The following is a 24375-nucleotide window of genomic DNA, read 5'->3' as shown; positions in this document are numbered from 1 at the left end:
CAACCGGTGATGATGCAAAAAGTGGAAAGAATCCAGCTTAACCATCAAATTCCATATATATAGTGTTCAGGAGAAATATAAGAAGCCCTTCTGAATTGGCACACATGTTCAGGAAATTACACAGTACAGAATACCAATATGTTGATTTTGATAGCCACAGAAAACACCTGCACTTTGGGTGTTGCACATTCATGTGCCACCCATGGGCCACCTTAACATGCTGTATAACAGAGGCTGTGCATGAGCTCCATCCCCAAGGAGAAATTTCACTTCAAACCAGGCCTATCTAACTCATTCTGTAACAAGGGCCGAAATCAGAGTACTCATTTGTGCTCCTTCTGTGCAAAGTAAAACTTCTATCTCTTTCAACAACAAATTAGCTTCATCTTGCAACTAACCTAGAAATAACTAACATTCAGTTACAATGCTGCTGGTTGCATTTTCTCTTCTATTACCTCTATTTCTCTGTTGGAGTTTGTCTTTTCAATCCTATTTTCTGAATATTGCATCCTGTTCCTAGCTCTCAAACAACTACTCTTCTGTTACATACTTCTTCTCTCTTCTCTCTCATTTCAACTACCAAAACCAACTTTCTCAGCTTTCTGGATTGCCCTGGAAAGGTTTGAGTTTCATATCATTTTATGCCTGCGTATGGTCACATTTCATATATAAAAATAATAAAATAATAACACTTTACATATAGTGATCTAAGCACTCACTTGTTGCCTAAGCAACAAGTAAATTAACTTGAAAAAAAAAAAAAAAAAAAAAAAAAGAGGGAAAGGAAAGGAAAGGAAAGGAAAGGAAAGGAAAGGAAAGGAAAGGAAAGGAAAGGAAAGGAAAGGAAAGGAAAGGAAAGGAAAGGAAAGGAAAGGAAAGGAAAGGAAAGGAAAGGAAAGGAAAGGAAAGGAAAGGAAAGGAAAGGAAAGGAAAGGAAAGGAAAGGAAAGGAAAGGAAAGGAAAGGAAAGGAAAGGAAAGGAAAGGAAAGGAAAGGAAAGGAAAGGAAAGGAAAGGAAAAACACAACCAACTTCATCCTCTTCATGCTGATACAAAGGGAACATACATTTCAAATTACCTAATGAAACTCACCATGAAGAAAAGGACACAGCAGGTACTAAATGAAGGCACAGAATGGGAGAGAGACAAGACAATACCACATTTTCTGTATGAAAAGAGAACCTTACCATCCTGCTGGCCTTGGAGATTCTGAGGACTTTGCATTCTCTCTTCGAGATTTGAGCTGAGGTCGGAGTTCACAGCTGACATCCTAGTAGAGTCACTCATATCAAACTCATCACTTTCTATAGAGCTTTCATCCTGCAAATTGAAAGTTTCAGAGACATGTCAGAAAATATTGTATGCTGTTCACATTATATGTGGAGCTTACCCACTCTAATTCATTTCACTTATACCTGACATGGAATACATTCACATAGTAATACTTCATGTATATAAGTGAACAAGCAAAGCACATAAAGAGCAAGGAACACACAACATTTATGTGATATGATAGTCTGACAAATGCAATTTGATCAACTATGATGATACTGCATAATCACACTCATATCTGTTTCCATAGCATTTTGTAAAACAGGGTTTTAACTAGAGACCCCATGCAAAGTCCTTGTTACTCAGGCATGGCTGGGGAAAGCTCTCCACATTACATGCCTGAATTTTCTACCTTTCTGAAGCAAGGCAGGTAACCCTGTGCTTACCACTTACAGTAAAATATTTCTAAATTGCAACTTGACCTAATAAGAAACCACAACCAAATTCTCTTATCATGACATCACCTTTACATTGCCATTGTGTTTACAGAAGCATCTATGAAAATGAGGAAGATTGTTTACCATGCTCAAACGACAGTCAATGGCAAACCAAAGTAATATAATCACATGAAAATCACTTGGAATTTATTCCACCTCATATATCTTTAATATGACTTATCCATCAAGTCCAAATACAGAGACTCTTCTAGTGATGGTAATAGAGTACAAAAAGTCACAATTGGAAAGTTTGTCCCCAGTTACACAGGTAAAACAGTTTTGTATCTAGTCCCATGAGTGTTCACATACATGTTTAATATGTGTATAATATGTGTTTGATTTCACTTGTTTCAGTCCCACTGAAATTCATGCAACCATTTATGGATTAAAAATTTAGCATTCACAAGTCTTATTCTGTAAGCTGTGGAGGCAACATACAAACCTACAGTGCTACATTTTCAGTAACAATTTTTCTGAGATAATTACTCCTGTTGTGAAGAAAAGCCACTTCAAGTGCATACAGAAAAATAAGGCAGATAACTTTGTATCCCTTAAAGATTAGTTTAAAATACTTTTCCAATTAACATAAGCCTTTTTGTTTTAAAATCAAAACAAACAAAAAATGAACAAAATTAAAACTTTGTTTTAACAAATAACAGACTGTTTTTTGGGTTGCTTACCAGAAGTAACCTATAAAACAGCAAAGTTTACAATTTGATTTACCATGTATTTACTGTGAACTAGTTTCTACAGATGCTACCATTGCTTTCTTCTTTCTAAGCACTTGGCCCTTAGATCAACTCCTCTCTTGGATCTTGGTGATTTTTCCAGCTTGTATAGGTATTTCTTGTTGAACCAGGATGGCACTACCAAATGCCATCCAGGGGCTAGAGAAGAACATGCAAGGTGATATTGTTCTGCACCATCACAGCAAGACAATGTCATGTAATGGCACAAACACAGCTTGTTCTCAAAGTATTATTAAAAAAAAAAAAAAAAAAAAAAAAAACGAAATGGAAAAGTGAGGCCTTCTATAGTCGGTACCTCTCTACCTTTGCCCAGGCAGGGTGTTAAGCACCCCAGATAAGGCAACAGCAAATAAAAGAGCTATGCCCTTGTGTGAGCTGGGCATCGGGAGCTGGTGTCCACCAGCCTTGTGCCTCAGACAGATGGGGCTGAGGTACACAACAAGCTGGTTCTGGGATTTAGGGAAAATGCATGCTGCTTTTTCATAAAGCAAGATCAAGACACGAATTCCCTAAGATCTTCTGGAACATTATGCTAGTGTTAAGGCACAGTGGTATTTCTCATTGATCCCTGCAGGGATCAGCAAGTAGCAGCTTACATTTTCTATTTCTGAGGCTGGGCAATCTATATGGGCTCCCAATAACGCAATTATGGTTATCTGCTACTTGCATAGGTATAAAAAAACAACAACACACATGGGCAGCCTGTGTTTGCCTCTGTAGAAGATCTCCAACTCACTGTACACGTTGTGTAAAACATTTTCTGAATTTGGATGTACCCACGTGGGGAGCATGAGCTGGTAGCTGCTGGCCTTTGTACCAGTTGCAGCACAAATGTAAATTCCCACATGTGAATGAGTTCTCCAGTTAGATCAAGCTTGTTTCCCTTTCATCAATGGCCTCAGATGAAAAATGATGAACTGAGGATGAGAGAACTTGGAGGCTTTCAATCACTGTGCTAGCTAGTTGTGGCATCTCAGTTCACTCCTGTCTCAATTCCACCCCCTCCATAAGAACACAGATATGATTGATAAAACCTTGGAAACAGAACCTTCTTATAAACCCAAGCATGTTTTTAAGTGCATGACATAATCTGAATATATGCACCAGGAATCTTCCTGCTTTGTACTGTAACATTTCACTGCCATTTTTTTTTTTTCTGTGTAAGAAATGTACAGCCTGTATTTAAAAAGAATTTCTTAGCCACAATTCTTTGAGAAAGGATGTAAAGATTATCTTGAGAACTCTCCTTGTGTCCACTCTGCTCTGGCAAACACGTTATGACTAAAACATATCAAAAACTACTTTTCTTTTTATAAATCCAACATTGCCAACATTTCATACTCAGTAACATTAGAGCTACAAAACTGAGCTGGGCACAGAGATACCAAGCAATGCTGCTTCCTGCTGCCCATGTATCATTGCCGCTGGTTCATCCAGATGAAAAAATGGTTTAATGAAAATATCAGTCATCAGACCAGAATGACAACACCAAAACATTCAGGCTATAGAGAAACTGTGGCAGATGGCCCTGATCCATCATGAGTGCCTGACCCTACTGTGGGCTGAGTAATACTGAAAGAGGGGAAGTGGGGAAACCAAAGAGTCCTTTAACTCCTAAGGCTACTGCAGGGATAAAGCCTCTTACCTCCTGCTGCTTGAAATCCTGCTGTCAGATTCCTAAAAAGGGCCAGCACACTAGGCTGCATTTGTGTGTGTGAAGAACCCAGAGTCAAGGATCTCTCCACACACCCTTCCCAATAAAAATAAATACTTTTTTTTTTTTCAAAAACAAACCAAAAAAAATCAGGCAAAAGTGAAACAAGGATCCTGATATTTCTGCAAGAGTGACAAAATCCTCATTCTATGGGGTGCTGAATAATTCATACATCTCTAGTTGTAGCTGATAGCTACTTATTATGAAACCAAATCTGGCTGACTCCACAAAAGTCAAGGGTCACTCAGGGTCTTTGGGATAATGCAGCTGCTAAGGTAGTTTTGGGAGGTTCTCTTTATAAAAAATAATAATAATTAAAAAAGTCTTGTAGTCAAGCAGAAGGACACAGCACGCAGGACTGCTATTTGGCTGGCAAATGGCTGGGCTTCTAAATATTTGGCAGTTCAAATGGTAAATGAACATATTTCTAGGAAAATTAGTGTACTGCAAAAGATTTGGTAGGTGCCCTCCAATTGACAAAGTATCTCTTAATATCTGAGAAAAATCTGAATACATCACAGAAATAATTCTTGAAATGAATTAAATGCAATTCAACTCCAGTTCTCTCTAAGGAGCTTGATTCTCAGGCTACAGCTCTTCTTCTTTTTTTTTTTTTCACTGTCTTTTTATTTGAGGTTTCAAAAGAACCCCCTACTCTTATTTATCAAGCTTTTTGCCTTGAAGATATCAGCTGATGTTGCTAAGGTTTCCATCTATCTCACCGTAACATGTTGCATCCTGGCTACTAACCTTGAGAACATCATGGCATTCATTTCAGCTGTCGATGGTATTGCTCTCCAGAAGCGGACAATGAAAGTCACTGCTGAGCATAGCGCTAAGTCTGAGGAAAACATGCTGCCCCCCTTATCGTTTCCAGTGGTTCAGACAGTAAGAGGGCACCTTCGGGTTCTTTGAAGCAGTACAAAATATTACCCCCAGCCATGGAAGGGCACTAAGTCATGACACTTTCTCTCAAACTGATTACTTGCAGACAGCCTTGGTTTGATTTCAGAGTTACTATTCTAGCAATGAATCATAAAGACAGGATCCACATCAATCTTCAGTTCAGTTCCTTGGCTACCACAAAGACAAGCAACAAAGAATACAGGACAACAACAACAACAAAAAACTTAAACGGTTTCATTTTGTACCTCATCTTGCTGTGAATTTAGTAGCTGCAGCTTCATGTGTTTCATATAGGCCATGGTAATTGGCATATTGTAATCAATCATACTGGTCACCAAAGTTGGAGGTTTTCCATTATCTGTAATAAAAATATTTATTATGCATTATATGTTAGTTGTGGAGGCTACTTCAGCCTACTCGGCAGTCAAAGTCAGACAGTTATGTCATTTAGTTCTAACTTTGGCATTTTCAATTGCTTGTGGGCTGTGCAGATGGAAATCTCCTGAAGAAAAATGGAAATCAAGTTTGAAACCTGGAAAGTGATGAGTACCTCTATCCCAAATGACTACAGCACATGCAGTCTATCTGTTCCTTATGTTTAAGCCTCCATATAAACATTTTCCTAGCAAAATAAATGATTTCCTCCAGATAGAATTATCTTTCTATTGAGGGTGCATATGGTATTACACTCTGTCCTTAAGCAAAAGCAGAAGATTCACTACCTTCCAGCTTAAGTAAACGAGATGATCTGACTTATTGAACTGTTCCAGTCTACCAAATTTTTATGAACCCTCACTTAAGCTAGGCAAATATAAATGGGTATTAGAAATAAAATTACTTTACATTCCGCTATTTGACACTAAAACTACCTTTATGATCTGCTCCATCTGGGTTTAAATGCATTCTTTTCTGGCACTCTGAGCAGCTCATTAGAAATCGTGTCACCGCTTCTCTCGGTAGGAAGGCATAGGTCTCTGAAATCTGAAATGAATAACAAAATATAGGTGTTATTATATAAGATGATTGAACATGATTTAACAGAACTGATCATTATATTTCCAAATAAGGCTTATTTTCATATAATGCCAGGAAGTACAATAAAAGAGTGTTCTGCGTACTATACAGAATTTCAATAAACATCTATCCAATCTGCCTACTTCTCATTTAGTGGCTAATAATAGTAGATACTGAACAAAATTTCACTCCTATCAATAGGGGCTTCCTTTTCTGTTTATAGTTTTTTTCAATTTCTTTCAGCAAATAGATTCATACATAACTGGCTTCCTGCTGAGGGGCTATTTTTAAAAAAGAAAGCTGAAAACCATTATTTTTCTTATAACCAATACAAAATAAATAAATAAATAGATAGATAGTTAGATAAGCTTGGCTTATATGCTCTATTTGTTTTGACTGTAACAATATGTAGACAGATACAGGATTCAGTGCATTAGCAGTGATGATTTGAATATTTGTGAAGATAGTATTGGAAAGCTTGTGACTTATATTGCAGGGCAAATAAATTATTTTTATTAACAGTTATAGAATTTGGGAGTCACTCAAATTTAGAGATTCTGCATCACCTGGAGATACTTTGAAACAATATATTTTGGTTGTCTCCTTCTTTCAATACAATCATTCTTTCCAACCACATACTCACGTGTGTCAGAGGGTCAGAGGAATTTTTATTTTTATTAAAAAAAAAAAAAAAAAGAGAGAGAGAGAAAGGAGAGGAGGAAGGACTTGGAAGGACTTATTGCTGTTTTGAAAGATTGCATTTTTCCCACTTTCTCTCTAGGAATGCATATATCTTTATAGACACTTTTGCCTTGCTGAAAAGGACTTGGTGATGGTTGGTGCCAAGTTGAAAATGAGCCAACAGCAAACTCTGATCACAGATAAAACAAATTTCGTACTGGCTACATAAAGCATATGGCCAGCAGATCAAAAAAAGTTATTATACTTCTTTACTCAGTGCTGGTAAAGCAGCAGCTGGAATGTCATGTCTGGTTTGCCCCTCCACAGTTCAAGAAGGTGGCTCAGAAGCAGGAGAAGGCCCTGTGGCAGACCACCACAGAAGCTGAAGCCCAAAGCAACTGGCTTGGATTTGATTTGAGGGGGGTAGATTTATTTTGTGTGACAAAGAGTAAGTTATGAGGCAGAGAAAGATCTAATTGCAGCCCACAACTACCTGAACTGGAGTTACAAGAACTGTGGAGAGAAACCCTTCAGAGTTTTAGCCACCAACTTCATTGACAACCACCACCAATTGTGGCTTGGGACATTCAGACAGGACATGAGGAAAAACTTTTCCATTAACAGGCCAGGGTACAGGTTTATCAGATGGACAGGAGAATCTCCAACCTTAGATGTTTTCAAGACATTGCCAGGCAAAGCCATGGCTTTTTTGTGATTCTATTACACACTCGCATTTTACAGGATGTATATATATACAGAACAATGCGAGTGTGAAGAATCTCTAGTCCTTCTTTTCCCGACCAAGGTGACTGTTTTGCAATAGAGATGTTTCCCCCAAAAAGACAAAGTCCCAGCAAGAGAGGTTAAAAGAAGAATCAACTGATATCTACTTGTATTCCTTAACTGCAAAACCTGCAGCAGGATTCAGTTTCCTATCAAGAGGCTATGTTGATCCAAGTCTACGTAGGAAGTGCAGAAAGATGGAGGTGGACTGTATGAAAGTGTGCATACAGAAAGGACAAGATACTTTCCTTTAACTGGATGTAAATGGGATTAAATATTGTGCAAAAAGCTTGTGCTCTTCACAAGGATGTTAAGAGCAGGGTGAATGATCTACTTTGTCCCTCTTACACTCCTCTTGACCTGTTTGTCACCTATTTAGTCTGTGTTGAAAGTCTAATTTCCTGAAACCCCATGGACCAAATTCGTCAGTGACATTGTATTTTGAAATATAGGTGGAATTTAAATTAGTGCTTTCCTGATGTGACATGAGTTTGGTCTGGAAAAACATGGGAAATTACGCATTGTAAAATAAGAATTATTCCATCCTGTTCATGGTATTGTTGTTCAGGCTGTTTATTGCTTTTGTTTGTTTGGTTTGTTTGTTTGTTTGTTTGTTTAATATATAACAGAAATCTTCATAGAATTATAGAACCATAGAATATGGTTCTATAATTGGAAAGGGACACACGAGAGCCATTGAGCTGAACTCCCAACTCCACACAGGACCACCCCAAAATCAGACCTGTGTCTGAAAGCATTGTCCAAACGCTTCTTTAACTCTGGCAGCTCAGTGCTGTGACCACTGCCCTGGGGAGCCTGTCCCAGTGCCCAACCACCCTCTGGGTGCAGAACCTTCCCCTAACCCCCAGCCTGACACTCCCATGTCCCAGCTCCATGCAGTTCCCTTGGGTCCTGTCACTGGTCACCACAGAGATCAGTGCATTTGGGGGGAAAAGAAGGGGATTATTTTAAAAGCAAAATTTGTTCTGTGAGAAGAACTGGTATCGATTTTCCTTGGGCCAAAAACAATTTATCTGAAAATGCAGGCACTAAATGAAATCCCTTCTGAATGAGAAATCCTGCCAAACATATTTCAGATCATTTTACCTGTGTTTTGTTTTTGTTTTTGTTTTTTTGTGCCACTGAACAAATGCCTATTTACCTTTCTAGATTTGAAAACATTGGTTATACTCAGACTTTATGGAATATAAAATGAAAGAACTTACTTAAAATCAGATGGAACTTAGCATTAAGAAAATTGCTAAGTGCACATATGCAGCAAGCTCTCTCTCATAACATTTAACACATTTAACACTGTATTGAAATTAATGGAGCTTACCCATGGATTCATTAGTTGCCTGCATTTGATAGGAATGCTCCATTTAGTCTAATCAAACATCTCTGTCGAAATTCCATTTCTGCTCAGAAAAGATGAAAATCCTTCATGGAAAGCAAGTGAGCTAAGTCCCAGATTTGATAGGTATGCTCTACTGACTATAAAGGAACCAGGTTTTATAACTAAATTTTCCACACAGCAGATGCTTGTGTCTCCAGCCTCCCACTGCAACACAGTTTTAAGGATGCCCTTCCCTAAATAACATCAGTTTTTACCAACTTCCTCCCCTGTTTACTTTGTAGTTTGAATCAATCACTTTAATCACTTTCAGGCCAAGACTTCAGCTTGTGTAAATTGCCATAACACAATAAGTATCAAGTTAAAAGAGATATGTAGAGGACATGACCTACAATTTTCCTTAATCTTGCTTCTTGAATATATCTAAAAAATCTCTTTTCAATTTTCAGTGGCAGAAAGTTTAAAAAAACAAAAAAAAAAAAAAAAAAAACAACTCACACCCCCCAGCAGTGCAGACTCCTGTTTGCTTTTCTCACTGAAGAAGGGCACATCTACTCCATAAGATGGAGATATCAGCTTGCTAGCTCTGGCTATGCTCTGAACCAGCTGGCTTAGCACCAAAAGTGGCCTAGAAGATCTCTAATAAAATCAACACTAGGTTGAACATAAAATATTGTATTTTACCTCTAAGTGGAGTTTATCAGCTTGAGCTCAAGGTTGGACTGATGTAGTTCATGGAGCTGGCTTGCATGTTTTTCAGAGCAAAATGGGGAGGCCTATGACACTTTGTAAGTAACTACACTGAAATAGTGGTCTGACTTCATCAGAAAAAAAAATGTTTCTATCCTCTATTCTGTCTGAATGAAAGCAATAATGACTCAGTCCTATTCTCACTGCCTTCTGTAGCACTGCTCCTAGTTCTCTTCTCAAGGCCGTTAGCTAACAAAAATATAGCCAGGCCATATCATTCAGTGATGCCCTGTAATAAAATAATACTATCATAATGCAATTATTAAAAACAAAACAAACAAACAAGCAACAACAACAACAAAAAAAGTGCTTTTACATTTTAAGAAAAAAAAAGGCAGAAAAGTTAATTGAATTGGGGGATATTACATTGTTTATATCCACACACTCATGATGCAGACAGGCATATATTTGCTATCATTTACGGGAAACTGGTCATGCATATGTCTCTACCAACCACAGAACATGCAGCGCTGATTTGTCATGCTGATATAACATCCCAGATTGCATCCAATTTACCGTATTGATAAAGTATCCCAAGGTACATCCAAAGAGGGAAATACGACTTGGATTGATTAAAAAACAAATTATACACATGCTTTCTTCAAATGTGATGCTTTAGAAGTAGCCTTATATAATTCCTTATTCTTACTGGAGGTTTTATTGCACATTAGTACATCTTCTGTTCCTTTGTAGAAATGCGTTGTATCTGGATGTATTCCAGTTCATGGACAAACCAGAAAATACGCAGATTCGAGCAGGCCGATGTTTAGGTGTTGTGTGCTAGGTATAGCTGCTACAGCTGAATGCTTTTAATATTGTAAAGGGGAAAAAAATATGAAGAAGAAACTAGACTTCTGGGGCATTAAGCAAAGAGTGCCAAAATAATAAGTGTTTAGTTTACCCCCAAAAGTTACAGGTTAAGAAGCAAAACATTCCCTAACAATATAGTCCATGCAGGCCTAGATATATTTTGTTTTAACTCTGAACACAAAGGACAATAAAAACATAGTTGACATCAGTAGAATAAGAGTTAAAACTTTTATGACTTTATTCCACTGTTCATAAGAAGTCTACAGTCCAACAGATTTTGACATATATCAAGCCTTCCAAAACTTCACCCAGCAAAAAAGTCCTTCTAAATCTGGAATTGGTCTATGTGCTATCTATTGGATTCTATGCAGAACACAACTACTATGAGGGAAGTAATCCAGTACCTGACCATGTAATCTGTTTTACACTGGAGCTAAGTGAAGTATGCCTATGTCTATGAGAACTATGTTGCCTTCCCCTTGTGTTACTGCTGGCAGAGAAAATGGGCAAAATTAACTTTTTTCTCCCCAAAGTCCAGATGATTTAATTGCAGGACGTTGTGATGATGTAGTTTTCAGAGCTCCATTTTTATTTGGAAAATTAATGAGCACTAAACTGAAAGGCAGATTTTAGGACACATATGGCATAGTCAGAAAGACAAGTGTGAGGAAAGAGAGTGAAATTTTGCAAGTGAACCTATTAACCCCTAAAGCATTAACATGGAGAATGTATGTGTAGTCTGGATGATACGATGTGTCAGAACAGAGAGAATTTTTGGTGTGCATGTATATTTTTTTAATTAAGGGTAATGAGGTGAAGGGAGATGACTCAAAGAAGAATTCAAAGAGGAGAGAGAGACAGAGAGAGAGAGAGGATGGAAATCTGTCCTGGGCCCAAAGCCATCAAACCAGGTGGCAGAAACTGGTTTCTTGATGACAGGAGGGCAAACCAGCCAAGGAAAGTCATCTCCTTTCCTAAGCAAGAGGTCAGAATAGAAGACTGATGTAAGAAAGCAGATATAGTACTGCTGGGGGTTTTATCAAGAGCTCACTACCCTGCTATATTGTGGAAAATGCTGGTCCCTCTCATACTCAACTTCTACTTCGCAGCTCCACTCCCTTCCCATGTAAAAAGACCAGCTTTCTGAGAGGGAGGCACATGTTAGCTGGTTCCTTGCCAGGACACTCAAAGCTTGCCCTTTGCAAGAAAGCAGGAACAAGTCAGAAGAAAAAAAGTGAACAGGGCTTGGATGTTTCGCCTTGCACAAAGGAGTAGTGTGGATCCAAGTATTTTAGTGTGCTAAGGCCCTACACAAACCTCACAGTCTTCTGCTTTCCCACATATAGAGTTTGCCTTGGATGGAGACCAGCTAGGGCACAAACCTGCTTTAACCCTGTTTGATGAAGGGAAGGAAGGACTTGAAGGGAATGCAACCTGTGATTTTTATTTTTTTTCCCCAAGGAAAACATGTTCAGTGTGGTAATTAGAGGGGACTCACAAGCACATTCTTGGTTTGAGGGTGGAAAAAAGTCATGTCATGTTTCACGATTTCAAGGTTTTTCTTAGGTTGACAGAAAAATATTTATTACTGTAAGAGCAAGATGGAGAACAGGACCCCAGATATTGCCCCACACCTAAGAGAGTCCTGTTATTCCTCAGATGATATATATTTATGTACTACCTTTCTGATCAGAGTCTTGCCTCTAGCTACTTTCCCTTGACACATAAATATCTCCCACATGTTTTGCATGCCTACTTCCCTTCCAGCTCATCATCTTAGTGCTCTTTTTTCATTCATGGGCTGGGAATTTTATTAACCGACCTATTTCCCCTGCTCAGACATCGCAACCCTCATTCACAACTCAAGTTCACTGCTGCAATGTTTCAAGGCTTTGCACTGTGGCTATGCTGGTTCAACAGGCAGATATCAGATTCACAGGTAAAAGTATTCAAGTGCATAGAATTTCAGGTGTTTAAGGTGGCTGCAAAACTTGCACTATCTGTTCTCAGGTAGACGTTTCACTTAGTGATAGGAAGCTTTGTCGAGATGTAATACGGTAAGGTGAGGGATTTATTATTCATAGTTTATTGTTTAAATAACATAAAAATCTATTTTTGTTTTGTTTTGTTTTGTTTTAAGAATACTGTAGAAAAGTAAAATCTACTCTTAAAAACAGTGCTTGACCACTAAGTCTGGCCTAACTGTCCTCAGAGCTGGACCTGGGAGGAGGCAGAGATATTTCCATTCTTCAGAATAGAGACAACAGCATTTCTTGAAAAAAATAATAAGGCTACCGTTTTTTCCTGGTTTGCAGTGAGTGACAAAGAGTTGTCCTAACAGCTTGAGACTTTTACACTCTGCTACTACTGCAGCCACAACTTTCCCATTTGCTGCCACTTCCAATTCCTCAAAACTTGAATTTAAAATTTAGATACATATGAATAGTGTAAATCAAGATATGTAGCTCAGCAAAGACACAGAGAAGCTAGCTATGCACTTGTTGCACATCTTTCCCACCAAGCCCTACAAATTCTTCACCTGAACATTTCTTTTCTGTATATTCCTGTCTCCGCTCCAACACCGCACCCTTCCACTCAGGGTCTGATGCCTACACACATCCAAACAGTCCTTTTGGACAGAGAGAAAAATGTTCTATCCCAAAGCAAAGTAGTTCCTCTAGGACACTGAGCTGTACGTGAGTGTGAGCAGAGCCACCCATCTGAGGATCCTCTGCACTTTTTCCTGACTGCTCAACCAGCTCTTCTAGGCCATGTGTTTCACTCCGCCATCTGTGGAGCATGGTAGCCCAGAAGATCTGGGGAAAACAGGACAGGCAAGGCACTTGTTTGAGCACTGCTGTTATCCTTGGCACCAAGGGCCACTCTCCTTCCACCTTCCTAGTCACCTGTCCTCCTGCTGAGCCGCAGACTTGGCCTGGCCTTGTGTCTCATATCCTGCCTTTGTGAGGGAATCATCTCCCAGACAAGGCCCTCCCTGGGAACCACAGAACTAACCAAAATTATAAATGCATATTAAGTACTCCTTCAGTTTGATGAATGTCAATATTGCAACACTCTGGATGTAATTTAAAAGCATAACAACTCTTGATTTCATTTTACGTATCAAAGTCAGGTCTTTATTTTTGCTGGTGTAAGTCTACCTACAAGTACAGTTATTCTGGCAAGGAACATAGCCCATCAGTTTTGTATCGTATGCAAGTCAAGCACTTGAAATGAGCATGAAACCTGCTAGCTAAATGGGAAGTTCACCCTTTGTCATATATTTTCAAGGTTACCCTACCACGTCTTCCACACAGAGTATGTACAATTCCCTTCTCTTGTATTAGTGTACAGAGAAGAAAAAAATGGACCTTATTCTAATCTTAAATTGAATTAACTTAAGATTAAGTTTGAATAACAAATGCCTTCCTAATATTTTTTAAAATTTGTGCCAATAAATCCTAAAGTTTGAGTTTGGTACATCTCTGTACCATGAAAATTTTATAAGCTCCCTTCCAATATACTGCTCCTTTAGAGGTACCAAGCACCACAAACTATTTACCTTCCTGTGCAGCACCACTGGAGGAAGTCCACAGAAATAAGTTGCAAAAACACAATCCATTTCCACACAGTTAATATAAACAAGTCGCTATAGAATAGAGATTTGTAATTGAGCCTGTAGCTGTTCTGAACATGTTTTCAGAGAGAAATACTGACAAATTTGAGCACTCCAACACCTGGGGTGACACTTTATCAAAAATGAGAAGACGCTACCAATTCCAAATGTGTTAGTCCATATAAATGCAGTGGTTAATTAAGTTACCTTTGACAATTTCATTACCTTTTTAATCATGCTTGAGTACTGTTCAAAATTTTGAATGGAGCAGGTTCACAATTGAAAATAGAGATCCATACATATATAAGCAAATTAATTACTTGAAATTACTATGTTGCAACTCTTAGGGCTGTGCCATCTATATTTTTAGAAATATCCAGGTACTGAAAATCCATGACAGTATTTATGAATTTTGAAAGTTTAGCAATTTTGTATAAAAAGTGGGGTGGGTTTCTCCCAATTGTTTTTCTGATAAAACATTCCAGTTATCCAGTCAGAGAGCAGAGGCAATGTGATACAGGAATTACAAATATGAGGAATGCCAGGAATTCCATGCCAGGAATTATGAATAACAAATAGCAGTTATAGTATACAGTTGCAAACAACCCTTCCTGTAAAAACTGTTAACTCAAACTGTTTGGTGAAGGCTTATGCATGTTATATACATTTACAGATGTTAAGGATGATTCATTTTTGACTTGTGAATAAAGAAACAAGACTAAATTAATCTTGTTTCCAATTCACTTAATAAAATTAAACCCCGCCAAAGTACTTTAGTTTGATTTATAAAGCTCTTAGGGTACAATGTTTGTAAGACAGTTGCCCAAGACGCTACCTCTTTCCTGCAGCATCATCACAGAAAGAGATACTGCATGGAATTCCAGAGTCATTTTTTCTTCTCTTTTTTTTTTCTCTCTCTTTTTTTTTTTCTTTTTAATCTATGGAAATGTTTTAAAATTATATATGTAAATCCTATCTTTGGGAAATATGACTCAATGCCCATAGCAAACAAATAAGCAATAAAATGAATAAAAAAATATTACAGACTTTGGTAATGATATAGAAATTTCTATTTGGGCACCTTGATTATCTGCTCATAGAAATGTAGTAAACCCATGTCTCAATTACAATAAAAGTTAACATCACATGAAGAGTGTGGTGTAGGCTATTGAATCTGCACAAATTGTTCTCATGAAAATTACACTACTTGTCTTTCATGCTGTCCACAATAAAAAAATTTCTTATCTGTCCTGGAATTATGAGATTCTTATAGCAGTAAATATTATACTTAGTATATATTATACATTAGTAAATATTATTTATAAATATCTATAATAGTAAATATTATACATGTCCTATGCATTGGTAGGATTATGACTTGAAGCACTCTATTTATACTTGGCAACATTCCTTACACTTATATGTTATTCTACAAAGTTTGAGATCTATATCTCTGAACAGCTTACTGAAGTAAAACAAAATAGAAAGTCAATGAAAATATTACTTTTCTAATGCTTTCTAAAACACAGTGCCAAGTATAAAAATGGCTGAGGTGTTAGATGAAAATTAATTTAGACAGTTTGTGTTCATCCTGAAATATCACTCCAAGCCTTACAAAGCACACCCAGATGACTGGTGTCTTCCTTCATACATCTACTTTCAGGTCAATACTGCCGGGAACAAATTATAAAGAGCATTGCCAAGAGCTTATCACACAACAAACTGTCTGAAATAGCCTATAAATAAAATATTTGTAAAGGGATTCAGAGATACATAGTAAAGATTGTTATATACCTGGGGGGGGGGGGGGGGGGAGGGGGGGAGCATCGGGGAGAGAGACAGTAATGGAAAGAAAGCTATTTCTTGTAGCTAAATGTTGAGATATGGATAGAAAAACATGGAGTGCCAATACATTTTGGTTGCATTTCTCTAAAAATAGTTGGCATGACTGCAAGTTGATTGTAAGGTTAAGAACACTGTATTCAGGGTGACAGATCACCTTAGGACCCCATGCACAGTCCCCTGCCAGCTCCATCCCTCTGGAGCTGAGGGAAAAGGTCCAGCAGCTGTAAACAGCTGGGCAGGTGGACCAGGTTCAGTCATTCAGTTTGCCTGGCACTATCACATCCCTGTGCATGAAGGATCGGCCATTGGAGTCTAAGGAAGCATGCATATCTCAGGCACCATGGGAAGGAGTAGTACATGTTTTGTCAGTTCTCCATAAGCAAAGTGTTTATATTTGTGCCACTAAACACAAAAGCTACTTACCAATATTTTATGGCAGTGGCCAAACTGTTTAGTTCAAGCAATAAAACACAATTAAAAATCTTAGAAATAATACTTTTTTTTTCTACTCAGCCAGTGTATACAGATTTGGCAGCTGCCCTCTCAACACTCCTCTCGTTGTACCTAGTAGCTGTCTGGCCTTTTCAACTTCAGCAAGTTACAAGTTTTCATACCATTAAGCCAAAAACAATACTTAGTCAGCAGCAAGAAACTATAAGGAAACCTCATTCATATGCTGAAGTACAGCACCTCATTTAGCAAAGTTGTGACAATACCTTATAAGTCTTCTTTCAGAATACATCCTATTAATAGCAATGAATTAATATTGAGCTATTAGAGAAATTGTCAAACCATTATAGAAAGCATAAAATCTCTGCTTGTACCAGTAAGAACATCTCTACTGAAGCCAATGCATCTGGCCCTTATAGCACAGGATGTGTGGCCCTCCTGATTTCTAAACTGTATGTTGTCGTGCAGTATTGAAAGATCTCAGACATAAATTTGAAGGTGAAGGCTGCGGTACTAATCCAGCTGGAAGAAAGAAATAAAACAAAAAACAGAAAACACAAATTGCAAGCCATGTGACTAAGCCCAAATAACTCACACTTTTAGAGACTATTGTTTACTTTTAGTTGATCGGTTGTTGTCTTTTTTTTACTTACTGCTTTATACGTTCTCTTTTGTCCAGCATGTTTTCTGATTTGTTCTCCATTAGGCCCAGTTTCAACATGCATGGAATAGATAATGTCAAAGAAATCTTCTACCACGGCTACCCGCCGTAAAGACAGCTTCTCATCTACACCTACTCCATCCTGAAAAGAAAAAAAAAAAGAGAAAGGAAAAAGTAAGGAGGAGAGGAGGAATAGGTAAGTGGTGATAATCATGGAACACATTCTCCTTTTTCAGCAAGGAGTTAAAGACCTTCCTCTGAGATCTGAAGGTCACCCAGACATGTCTGTGAATGACAGAAATAGTAAGGTAAAAAAGTTGTATGATCAGAAGGATCATATGACACTATCCCTTGCAAATGGTCCATTTTGCCAAGCCAGGGCATTTGGTTTCTTGACAGAAAGTGATCTTTCATTATTTCAAAAATGAAACAAAAAGTATCCGTGTTTGTTTCTCCAAATGCACAAATGACATTCAAAGGCAGAAGCAGTCCCAGTCATAGCACACAAATGCATTATGTGGCTGTTAATAAGAATGCAACAGCTCTTTCATCCTCTCATTCCCCTCCCAGTAAATCTGTACCTAGCATTTCATAAAGGTATTTAATAAAAGGTTTTAATTCACAGGTGACAGAGCTGACTGTAATTATGAATACAAAGGAAGTTGTTATAAACAATTTAGCCCCAGAAAACCTGCTTGAAAATGTACTGCATGAAGACATACCACAATAAGAGGAAAAGAAAGAGGTATTTCTGAGATTTGTGCTTTTGAACACGGATGTCAGATTGGAATGAATGACAGAAAAGTGAGGACATCTACCAACTGATTTCCAAAACTGACAGTGCCATAGTAGCTAAAGGCTTCTAAATAGAAAGAGTCCCCCATGGCTCTGAGATTAATCAGCATAGTTCAATTTGGACCATCTATATGAGGGCTTTTTGTTTTACAGCTGTCTATGGATTCAGTTCTAATGAAGGGGAAAGAACTGGGAATCTTTTTTTCCAGGGCAAACAGCTATGAAGCAGGCTGTGTTTTGCAGTACAAAATAAGTTTTTGAGGAATAAAGTGAGAATGGCCAATTCACTTGCAGTCCAGTTCAGTCTTTGTATTTAGACCTCAGGAAGCAACAGTGTCACCTAGCCCTTATGGAGAGACTCCCATCCCATAAGCAGTTCCTAAAATTTCACTAACCACCTGCATGACAATTCTGTGGCACCGCGGCAGGTTCTGTTATCAGCATCAGTAAGAATTTGTTGGATACTGCCCACCACTGCTGTGTATTAAAAAAAAAAAAAAAAAAAAAAGAGAGAGATGGGGCAACACGAAATCCAGATTTTTGCAGTTTTAATCTTTAGGGGAATTCACACGTGAGCTCTGCAGGGGGACCCATCCTCAATCATTATTTTCTCAGCACCCAAACAGCTCGGTGGGATCCCTAATGATTTCAAACGCTCTTATTATGACGACAGTGTTATCTCACACCACTCTCAGAACACTCAGAAGTTTATAGTGTTGATTAACTGATAAAGATTTAATCTGTTTATTACTAATGAGTTTTGTTTTAGGAAATTTCCTACAGGGGAGCTCTCTTTTTTAATTAAAGAGAAAGGCATTACAACGATATTAATTTAAAACCTGAGATGCCACATCAGCAGAACTGACACATAAACATTAAGAACATATTCAAAGAAGAACCTCAAAAAGAAAATTATTTTTGCTGCTATTGGTGTCCATACTGTGCAGTGCCCTTTTTTGGTAGTCCCATCTGTCCCCTCACTGGACACAAAGAGGCAGGTAGACATGATGTGGATGTGCTCTTCAAGTTGTGTTTCTCCTTTCAGATGAATAAAACAACAAACGTCACTACTCCTTTCCAAAAAAAAATAATAAAATAAAAATAAAATGTGCACAACCCTATGTCATGCCTTCTAATTGAAATGCCAGAAAATGTATACAAACTTTTAAAATCTTGTCAGTCAAATAGGGTAGGAAAAAATGATGTACACTGAGTGGAAACTCCTTCAGGGTAAGACAGAACTATTACTTAGCAACTATACTCCTAACTTCATCATAAATATGTCTGGTTGGGCCTGGGCAATGAGTAGGTCAGGCTTCGTTCCGCATGGTGCTGCATAAGGTAGACCCTGTTTCAGAAAGTCTGCAGTGTTTAAAAGGTGCTGAACTGCTGCAAGTAAGCTGTGAAGTACATCTGGCACAATGCAATACTCTGCAGAGACAACTTTAAATGCAGAACCAATACACCAGATGAGTAGCTTGAATGAGAATGAGATAGCTATTTACTAAGACTTTTGATATCCCAGTCCTGACATCCCAGCAAGGAAAAAGCTGGGCAAATGATACAACCACAAATCTCCATTTAAACTATAATGTCTATGAAGTGGATGCAGTTGTATTACTTTCATACCACGTGCCATTACACTACACTTTTATCCTGAAATTGGTATTTTATAAAGGCATTAACAAAGCCGCTCTACTTTATAAGCTGGCTTTGGGTAAAATTTTCACAGTGCCTAAGGGGACATTTTTTTAGCCTCAACTAAGTCTAAAAAGAGATGAATGAGGGAATACATGATAATGTTATTCAGATGTCTGAAAGGCTATGAAATGTCCACAAGGGACAGGACAAGTAATAGGCTTAGACCACGGCAAGGGAGATTTACATTATACATTATGAAAAACTTACTATAGACGTGGATAGTCAAGTACAGTAACAATTTGCCTGGGGAGGTTATGGGATCTCTGTCACAGGAGAATTTTGAGACCAGGTTAGACAAGTATCTGTCAGGGATGGTTTGAGTAAATCCTCTCTTGGATAGACCAGATATTAATTGAGTCCCTTCTTGATAACTCCATGACAGAGAAGCTCAAAGACCACGTTCAAAGCAACTTGGGTACTAACAGCTCTAAGAGAGTAAGAAGGACATTTATAAATCACTGGGGTATTTTAAGGCTTTTTTTTTTTTTTTTTTCATCATGGCATGAGCCCAAGTCCCACTTTCAAAAATGACTTAAGGATAGAATCCTCACTGAATGTTTCTCTTCAAAACTTGGACTTAGACTCTTAAATCTTTTAGGTTGACTGTCATCTCATTTGTTTCAGCCATCACAGAGTTATGCCCCTATTCTAAATCAGTTTCCAATGTTCCTCTGTGGTTATCAATGTAGCAGGTGCTGCCAAAATGCAATTCATCCTTATAGGAGCCGGAATACGCTTAGTCTCTACCAGTGAAAAAGTTTATTTTACTCTTTACATTGCAGGTTTTTCTTGTTTCTATCTTTAGTCAGTCATCTTCCTATGTGCTTAGGATACAAATAAATAGATGTTTCTTTTCCTTTTCAGCCCTACAAATTGTATTTGCACTGAGATTTAGGTTGTTTATTTGTTTCTAGTCATCGACATAAATAATACATTTCTGGACAGAATTGACTTTTACTGACAGTTGTTCACCTCTCGCAAACTGCTAAGGATCCCTTTGAACAATGATGTTTGCATCTCTTTTACTGAGGTGGAACCTGCAGGGCTAGCAAGAGTAGAAACGAGGAAAAAAAGTTTGCCAATGATGCAAACATATAAAAATCTTAGTGCAAACTGCAAAAACATCTATTAAATAAAAGGCCGTCATTTTAGCAGTTACTTTGCAGAGGATTTAACACAAGCCTTTAAAATTAAAAGCACCAAAACAAAAGTGCTTGTAGTTTCTTGCTTGAGAATACCTGGCACCATCTCATGTTGAAATTTCATGGGGGAAATATGTCTCATAAACATCCTCTTGTTTCATGAATGAATATAACTATTGGCATCTTTACAATGTTTGAAAAATCTTCCTATAAACACATGATAAAAGGAAATGGAAAATAAAAGTAAAGGCTTGGTTGGTGGTTTTATAAAATGTGCAGATCTATAAAAACCTCTTGTAAAAACATCAAAGTCAGAAACATCTACAAATCATTAGGGGTAGATGGAAATAACAATCAACCTAAATATTTAATTACATTAAGTAAATCACACACAAATGTAAGACTCCTTTGAATGCTGCAATACTTGTGTAACATTTTTCTGACACATACCAGTTTAGATTACAGAAGAGGCGAAGCACATTCATGCCATCACACCTCTGCTGCCTAGTATCACGTTTTTCTGTCTTTCATACGCATTTTCATTGAATAGACAGCAGTCTTTTGCTGACTGAAACACTGTACCCTGAGTGCACTATATATCCTTACAAAAATTTCTGCATATAACATAGACTCCTTGTTAGCTCATACATAACAACGTGATTGTATGCAGGTATTTCATTCCTTTTGAACTGAATACAGAAAAAATTTGTATCATAAGCATTAGCAGGAACCAATAGTTTATGTATAACATAATCCTTACATATCTGTCTGCAGAAATAAGTTAAATGATCACACTGAAAACCCCGTTATTTGTTACTGCCTTTATCTGCTTGCTCAGTAACTGTAAAAATATTAAATATTAATATTTAAGAAGAGTGATGACCATCTCTTGCTCCCATAGAAACGAACAAATCTATTTTCATCAGCACACTGATTTGAATTCTCAGGTTATTAGTATATCCACTTGAATATCTAACTCTCCTGTCAACGCAGCGTAAATCTACAATAGATCAAAAAAAATAGCATTTTCTAGCTGTTAAGTGGTGTAAAAATAAATAAATTGATCATTTCTATCCAGTTCCTAATGGGAGGTGTCTATAACAGTAAAAGGGGCATTTATTATTTGAAATGTATTGTTTCTGCTACTCGTTATATGATCCATTTGAACAGCTAATATCATCTTCTACCAGCAGATGGAGACAAGAAAAATCAAAGTTACATTAAGGCAGATGTACACCATTACCACCTGACAAGTCCTCTATCTGGAACTTTTAGAGTAATAAGCCCTATAAAGTATAAACCTAAAAGCTTGGATGTGACATTATCAAGTCAAATTTTATTGTGGAAATAAATCTTGAAAATTAAAAGAATTAAGTGAAGTAAAATGGCAAATTAATACGTCATTTGAGATGAGAGACTAAAACTAAACAATGGACACAAAGCTTATGAATTTCTTCTGAACAGAAGTTTTATGGAAGTTTTAGGTGGGAAAAAAAAAAAAAAAAAAAAAAAAAAAAAAAAAAAAAAAAAAAAAAAAAAAAAAAAAAAAAAAAAAAAAAAGTCCTCTGTTGTCCTGATGGGGAAGCTTAAAAGACCCAATAAATACTAAGAGAGACCAAATAATTTCTGAGTATAAATCCTGTATTCCTTTGTCTCTTGGACTGGTCCAGATTATGGGAAAACACCAAAGCAAAATCTCTGTCAACAAATCATAACACAGGAAATGCTGAGTGCCAAATGAATGTAAAAGATCTCACTTAAAAGGACTGTCCTAGTAAGAGGTCATCTTTTTGGTATGAATCATTCACCGTATTAAATTAAGCTCTAGCAGTTACAGATAATGGATTGTGAAAACCAGCTTGCCAAACAGCAAAAGGAAGGTCTGTCACCTTTATTTCCCTGAAATGTAGTAACATGGGAAAGGGAATGATTTCATGACAGAATGATTTCATGACTATTTGTTAAGTCTCTTGATCCAGGATAACCAAAGACCATGAGTGATATCTGTATAAGCAAGCAGAGCAACTCCAGAGGAGCAGATCTGTAAAGCAAAGCAATTGATACCAAGGAGCTGATTCCATCCTGCATGTATTTCAGCCTAGCATTAGTCTGGTCCCTGGCTTGTCCCTGTGGACTCCCACCACTGGTTGCAACCCGGGTGCACATGTGTTAAAAATGCCAGTTTTCTTGTACTGAAAGTATCCAGTTCATGCACTGAAAAAGCACTGGAGGTAAAACAAAGCACAGGCAGTGAGTGAGATCAGGAGATCTGTTTCAAGTGCATGTTCCTTTTTCAAACCAAAATCCTAGTGCAGATGCAGCCATAGCTTCTTTAGTACAACCACCATTTTTCACATTTGCACTTTGGGTAATGTGATGAACATTACCCAAATAGATGAGGAAGTCACTTACATATCTAGCTGAAGGGCACACACTGCCCCAGTGTGATCAGGGAGAGCAGAAGGAAAGAAGCTGAACAAACACATATTCTAACATGGAGGCCATATTTGACACGTTACTCCCTCCACCTGCCTCCCATCTAGCAAATTCCTGCCTGCTTAGCCTGCTGAAATGAAAGATGAAGCCTTCATCACTAGTCTTATTACAGCTTGCCTCTTTTGCTTTTATTTGTTTCCTGACAGAGAAAGCAAGTTAGTGCTGTATTCTGTCTATAGAACTATCTGGAGGTGGTATATTTAATATAGGAACAATAAACCCATATGCATCACTTTTAGTGAAAAGTATGGAAAATTTCCAATTAAACCAAAGCTAGAACTATACAGAAAGAAAGGAAGATAAAATATAACACCTCCAGGAAGACTGAACTTTGCACTTTTGGTTATTTCTAACACTGGGAAAGCAAATTAACTCAGCAAATTGCAATTTTTTTGTGATAGATTTGAATTTAGCTATAATTCACCAATGAATTCTTCATTTTAAACAAGAGAATTATAGATTATTATATTATCCTTATAGAGGAGAATTCCTGATCTTACACTGCTTCCAAGTAGTTTGTGCAGAAGTCTATATTTAAAACGACAAAGTGACAACCATTTCTTTTTTATATACATGTAATATTTACCAGATTGTATTATTTCCTGTTCTCTGAAGGATGCTGTCTGTTTTCTAGTGAGTTAGTTTTCTATTAGAGCTAATTAAGTTTTGTCTTTGAAATCTTTTTTTTTTTTCTTTTCTTTTTATCTTCATTACATTTCTGAAAATATTCAATAGATTTCACTTGCCCTTTACAAACCCTTTGTTCTGTAAGCAGCTGAGAGGTACTACATTTAGCTAGGACAGGAAGGATAACCAAACAGAGGAGGAGAGTAACATAGCCAAATATCATCTGAACTTTTTGCCTGAGCTCACATTCATGATCAAAGTTTTAATACACTTATTCCCTCTTGGTGATTCATTAGAGGACTAATGAGGAACAGAATTTTCTATAATTGTGTGAATTCTAAGAAATGGCTCTTTTTAAGCTTAAAAAACAGCCCAGGCTTCAGTTCTACCAAGAAACATGATGAAAGTGTGTGAAAATTTGTCCTATTACACTAATCTGTTATTCTTTGACTGAAAGTAAAACTGAACATAGAGGTAATTATTAGGATAGCTATAAAATATGATTTCTCCTAG

The 24375-nt window shown here is 37.4% G+C and overlaps 1 protein-coding gene across 7 annotated transcripts in view; it reads right to left on the bottom strand.

Annotated features, from left to right (window-relative positions):
• Positions 1-24375, bottom strand: part of NOL4 (nucleolar protein 4) — a gene marked incomplete at both ends in the record, with an annotated part of 190850 nt that overhangs the window by 141350 nt on the left and 25125 nt on the right. For 4 of the 7 annotated variants that reach the window (XM_084307037.1, XM_084307039.1, XM_084307042.1 and 1 more), the window contains 4 exons: positions 1187-1319; positions 5383-5495; positions 6007-6118; positions 17094-17243. In XM_084307037.1, coding sequence (XP_084163163.1) covers positions 1187-1319; positions 5383-5495; positions 6007-6118; positions 17094-17243 — 508 coding nt within the window. Of the gene's footprint in view, positions 1-1186; positions 1320-5382; positions 5496-6006; positions 6181-17057; positions 17244-24375 lie in introns of all 7 variants that reach the window. The other 3 variants (XM_084307038.1, XM_084307040.1, XM_084307041.1) reach the window with 2 other exon arrangements.

This window comes from Netta rufina (genome assembly GCF_964035555.1).
Source record: "Netta rufina genome assembly, chromosome: 2".
NCBI lineage: Eukaryota > Metazoa > Chordata > Aves > Anseriformes > Anatidae > Netta > Netta rufina.
This window is presented reverse-complemented; position numbering and strand designations above follow the sequence as displayed.